Source organism: Durio zibethinus, chromosome 11 (genome assembly GCF_047325235.1).
Source record: "Durio zibethinus cultivar Kanyao isolate XHJ-2024 chromosome 11, ASM4732523v1, whole genome shotgun sequence".
Taxonomy (NCBI): Eukaryota; Viridiplantae; Streptophyta; class Magnoliopsida; order Malvales; family Malvaceae; genus Durio; species Durio zibethinus.
The window spans coordinates 20007501-20013177 of NC_143172.1; the positions used below are offsets into that span (position 1 = coordinate 20007501).

The window sequence follows — 5677 nt, forward strand, 5'->3', positions numbered from 1 at the left end:
AGCAATCTTGGATCAGGCTGTGTTTAATTACAAAAATATTTTTTGGAGAATAACCTTGACCATGTAGAGCCAATTAGCAATTTAGTCCTTAGCAGTTGAAGAAACTAACGAGAGGGGTGCGCTAAAGCTAAACACACTCAAGAAATCAGAATTTAGCTCACTATCAAAGGTAGAGAATTTTGTCAAAATTGTAAAAGAAAAAGTAATAGGAATGGAGACTGGGAAGCTCCTACCTTTCCCAAAGTAGCCAATAGGGGCCAAGAAAATTGTGGAAATTGACAGCCGGAATGTTATGAGGACCAAATGGTTCATCCCTTCGTCAAGGACTTTCTTAAGAAGAATATTCACCACCGTAAAAGAAAAATCAGTTGCTATCATTGCAATAAAAGGTTTCCATTCATTACAGCTCTTCAACTCTGCCATTAAATCCAGCAGTCAAAGAGCCAAGTTAAGGGTGGTGCTACCTCTCTCTCTTTGTGAACAATTTCTTAATAGCACAACTGAGACAGTCATCTATAGCACAACTGAGACAGTCATCTGTAGCTCTAAATAGATGGACTCCAGAATAAGTGGGAACAAAGCAAGATTAAATTCTTCAAATCACATCAATGCTTTAAGCAACCAACTTTGACAATAGTTTAATAATTATTCTCATCTTTTCACTTTATTTTGACTGATCCTTTCAGACAAATGGAGATTAGTTTGGAATCCTTTGCCAGGCCCTGGCAAAATATGGAAGCATCAATGCATTTCCACCAGCCTTTATTTCCATATCTCTTCTAGGCTCTATTTAATTATCAGACAATGTTCTCCATGCCGATCAAGATTTCATGGTCAGTACTGTAATATTACTACATATAACTCATGTAGCCATATTCTGATTAGGGGTTAGGAGAAAATGATACTCTCTTCCCTCTTTCGGTTATGCATGGCATCTAATACTTAATCTTTGAAACAGCGAAGAGAAGCATCGCCTCACCCTACAACGTGATAAACAAGAACAATGTGTCAAATCCTGCACCAGTATTGCACCCGAAGAGATAGTGAGAGAAAAGCACTTGATGCACCCTGTGACTATTGAAATGACACAAAACTAATTGTTTGCTCTTTGAACTTTCCAGTTCTACAATCCAAGTGCTGAATTTCAGGCTATTGGTATCATCTCAGAAGTCTACTTAATTTACACGTTCTTTACCCAATACAGGTTTAAACATCTCTAACTCTTGTAGTCCAATCTTAATATACTCTTCCCACTGAGTCTTTGCTAGTTTCCATCTTTGGGTATTTAGACATTTGGCATTTATTCTTCATCTGATTCAAGAACAGCCAGCAAATGCTCTGAAAAAGAGTGTTCTTGACTGCATTTATTATTAAACATTACCTTGGAATGTATGTATTGCTCATTGGTCATAGCAGATTTAGTTATCCCCAGAATTGAAAAGTTTAAAGTTTAAAGTAACCATTATCCAATGTAATCTACAATAACATGTTGCCAAATATGCTTATGCTAGAAATTGTGGTATTCTACGGATTGGAGGTTTATATGTAAAGATCATGTAGGAGATGCTTTGGGGTTTCATAAACTAGGATTTTAACTACTCTATCTTGCCATCTTGGAGCGTTCGACGTACTGAAATTCCCTCCCTCCTATAATTTCCTTAAATTATACAGGCACTGAGAATGAGATTTTGATTCCAGATGCCAAAAAAACAACTTTGCAGTGACCAAGACCATTCATTTATGACTTTTGTACGAGTCACAACTCACCACCGTACTACCTTTCTTCCAATGGCAGGTAAAAAGGCCCCACCCCATCTCTTTAACTTTCTTATGCTATGGAATAAAAACATTAAAAATGTTTAGGAAATAGGCAGAGTCCTCGGTCCAGTCATTTACACAAACATTCTCTTGCAGATTATAAGTCTGAAGGACGATTTTGACTAAAGTAGTTCCTAAAATATTGGCAAAAGTATTTCAAATTCTTTTATTCCTCTAATCAACGCATTCATTCCGTATTAAATTGGCAAGCTTAGATTGTAAACAGCAAGTTAATGAAAGAACTGCTTCCAACCTATTGGCTGAACTGTTAAAGCAAAAGCAAATATGATGTACATGATCAAAGAAGCGGACACTAAGCCCAATTTCTTGATTTTCAAAGCTGCATTCGAGCAAACAATTCGGTTGTCTTGCATTTTAGAGATTGCCTTAACAAAATCTTGTAAGTTGTTAATAGTGCAGACAATGACCAACACTGGAAGCTTTTATTCCAGACTCAGCTACTACAAACTTACGTGCATAGCCATTCCCACCAAACAAAAGACAGAAATAAGATCATACACCGGATTAGGACAACATCTAGCATCAGACATGAGTAGGACTCCTATTAAAAACATAATTATCAAATTTAAATTGTGTTTTAATTATCCACATCAAGTGGCACCTCTGGCTTCCTCTTTGAGATGACATAAGCTATGAAGTAAGAAAAAAATCATTGATAGCATCTTGTATGGAGATAGGAACAAAACCTTTTTGTAAGGTTTTTGTAAGCCAGTCTTAGTAGACGACTTTTATAATTAATTTTCACCTCTGGGTTTGGACACACCTATGCTGTCTCACCCCAGATATTTTGTAGTTGGGAAGAACTTACAAAAGGGTCATTATCAATTTTCATAGTACCATGAACCTCAGCCCACAATCAAAACAAGATGTTCTTCAGCAGTTGGACACATTTATGTTTTCACTCGGAATCTTAGGGATTAATGTAATATCAAATTTCATTTAATAGACTTCTCATTCCAGCAGACAGCAGAGCAGTTCCACCTATCAGTTTATTAGATTTAACAGAGTGATTAGTTGAAAACATGCAGTTATGATGAACAAAGCAACTCGACATTTGGGATAAAAGTTTACCAAATTATCAACTGCCAAAAATCATGCTTTCCAATGGTAATATAGCAACTTTTAGTTGTATGTAAAAGTGTAAATTTTAGCTATCAAAGTGCAAACCAGTAGCTTAAAATTTGATTATTCATTCTAAGTTACAGCATCGTTGTTAATATGAGCTTTCTCATATAAAGGCTAAAGAAGCATTTTTTCTGTTTTGAAAGAGATTTTGTCAGTATCACTTAGACATAAGAAAGGATTTATGGAGTAGGGAAAGAAAATTGCAGCAACAAGTTACGATCTGATACTAAATGCTTGACATAGTGCTGTATGTAAATGACTAGTACATTCTTTGTGCTTTTTCCCTGAGAAAATATTCAAATTACAGCTTAATTGGGATTCTACTGCCACAAAGTAAAGAATGATTAGTCGGTGAATGTTGTTGTACAAGTTATAAAGAAATAGAAAATGAAAGAATTACATTAATCGTAATGAATCTGTGATTGGCTGATATGATCAACCAAGCACAGAGGAAACATAGAGGTAAGGATCCCAAAAGCCGTTAGCACTACTCCAACCGTTGTTGTCACACTGCTCAAACTGCTGATCGGATGGCCAAACACCTTCTGTTGTTCCATCAATTTGAGGCACTGGCATGCTCACCATATTTGTTTTGCCTTTCATATTCATTTGCAACTCTATTAGGCACTGTTCTGAATATGGCGAGTCCATCGTTGATTCAGTTGTCCCCGGAAGTGGCCATGTAGATGTAAAAGTTGTAGAGGTAGTGATATTAAACAGTCCATTCGAAGGGACTCGGTTTATCTGTGTGCCCCATGCAGCTTCAAATGATGGTTCATTGGACCATATCATGCTTGCCGTAGATGCAATTTGGCTTTGGCCAGGTTGATGCCATTGAAGCCCAATATGACCAGCAGCCACTTGATCATCATGTTCATGATCATGATTTAGGACAAGGTCAGGCCTGTTAGGACCAGGATTTACAGGACCCTGAACAGGGTCCAAGTTTCCAATTCCTTGAGGTGCCACAGTTGTGGTGCCTGACTCTCTGCTTATATTATTGTTGTTATGAAGAGAGTTAGAAGCAAAGCTAGGTTGCAAACCAGCATAATTAGCAGGTGATAGGACTCTAAGACCTTTACCGTCAAGCAACTTGGCCTTGAGTGCACCAAGAAATCCATCAGCATCACTCCCCGTCCCACAGACTTCCTCAAACGAGAAAGGCTGAATGTTATCCAGCGAAACGCCGTTGCCAGAAGTATTTGAAGCTGACTGAGGTAGTTCAAAGTTGGTGCGCGCATTAGCTCCACGCAAGGCCCGCGCAGCATCATCGTAAGCTCGAGCTGCATCCTCGGCAGTATCAAAAGTTCCAAGCCAAAGCCTGACCTTTTGCAAAGAGTCCTTAATCTCAGCCACCCATCTCCCTGATGGTCTCTGCCTAACGCCTACGAACCTATGGTGTCCTCTGGATGATGACTTCCTTCTGCCACGCACACCAGCACTGCCTGGAGCCCCCATAGTTAAATACCTTCCTTTTTATCGAACCTCTGAGTAGCCAAGCTTCAGGCTTCTTATAATTGTGACTTTTGAAAGGGTATCATTTGGTATGCTATTTGTCGACAACAAAGAAATGGCAAAACCTGGTGCTTAAAATATTGGTTTCTCAATTGCAGGCCTAGTTGTTTACATCGACGCAATTACTACAAAACAATAGCAACCAATCAGACATTTTCATGGATTGTATTTTGAAACAATGAGAAGCAGACAGACAAACTGAATTCTTAGACTTTTTAAGAGACGTGGAAAATAAAAGAATGAAAGTTTTTTTTCCTTTAATTTGATGATTAAGTTTTAGGACCTCGTCCAGTTGTCCTTGTTTTGTAGCATTTTTATTGAATTAAAAAATAGTTTCCTCATTCTTTCTATGACTCTTATATTTCATTGTCAATCACCATTACTAGTGATCATTATTTTTATACAAGTGTTTTCTTGGTATGATTTGTTTGTTTTTTTTTTTTTTTTCCTTTTCCGTGTTTTCTATTATTTACTATATAAAATAGGCTAAGGATTAGCTATATACTACGTATTCTTCCCATTTTAACCATTTTTTATGCCATTAATTTTACCATTTCATGTTTCAAATATAGTAATCGGTACCATACAGTGAGCGTATTACTTTTCTTGATATTGACATGTATTGATAATGGTGCATTTGAATGTAACTTTTTGAATTTACTCTTATTATTTAATATTTTATTTATAAAATATATGTACACGTACAAATAGTCTTATTACATATATTTTATATATCTATATGCAAATATAGATTTTAAAAATTACAAATATTTAATATTAAAAAATTTCAAACCTTTAATAAATAAATAAATATAAAAAAATTAAGAAAATATAGTAAGTTATTGTTTAATGACCTAATTTACTGAACATATTCTTTTAAATGGAATTATAAAATATAAAAAAAATCATAAGAGAAAAAATTAAGAAAATATTAAAAGAATACGAGTTATAAAATAAGAAATAAATATTAAAAAAAAAAAATTTTAAATCTTGTACGCGGTACAAGTTACAACTAGCATGGATCAAAATGGCCCATACAAACCGGAATGGCCGGTACGAACCGTTTAAAAAGGGAAACGTGCATGCGTAATCGGTGCGGCAAAATTTGCACCCAAAGTTTTTTGACCACCCAAGTCAACACCCCCGTGCTCGTTCGTAACACCACACAATAATAGGTAAAAGCCAATAGGTAAAGACT

At 36.1% G+C, this 5677-nt stretch overlaps 1 protein-coding gene and 1 pseudogene across 2 annotated transcripts in view; both read right to left on the minus strand.

Moving 5' to 3' along the window:
• LOC111290240 (WAT1-related protein At3g30340-like) overlaps positions 1 to 427 on the minus strand; it is a 2551-nt pseudogene extending 2124 nt beyond the window's left edge. The window contains exons 1-2 of the transcript XR_016346697.1: positions 234 to 427; positions 1 to 17 (exon numbers count right to left, since the gene is read on the minus strand). The exon at positions 1 to 17 is cut by the window's left edge and continues 68 nt beyond it. The product of XR_016346697.1 is annotated as a WAT1-related protein At3g30340-like (transcript). The remainder of the gene's footprint in view (positions 18 to 233) is intronic.
• Positions 428 to 3157: 2730 nt separating this feature from the next.
• On the minus strand, positions 3158 to 4631 carry LOC149516181 (uncharacterized). The gene has a single exon (XM_089768806.1). The coding sequence runs from the start codon at positions 4420 to 4422 to the stop codon at positions 3400 to 3402; it is 1023 nt and encodes a 340-aa protein (XP_089624932.1). The 5' UTR covers positions 4423 to 4631; the 3' UTR covers positions 3158 to 3399.
• Between the last annotated feature and the right edge of the window lie 1046 nt (positions 4632 to 5677).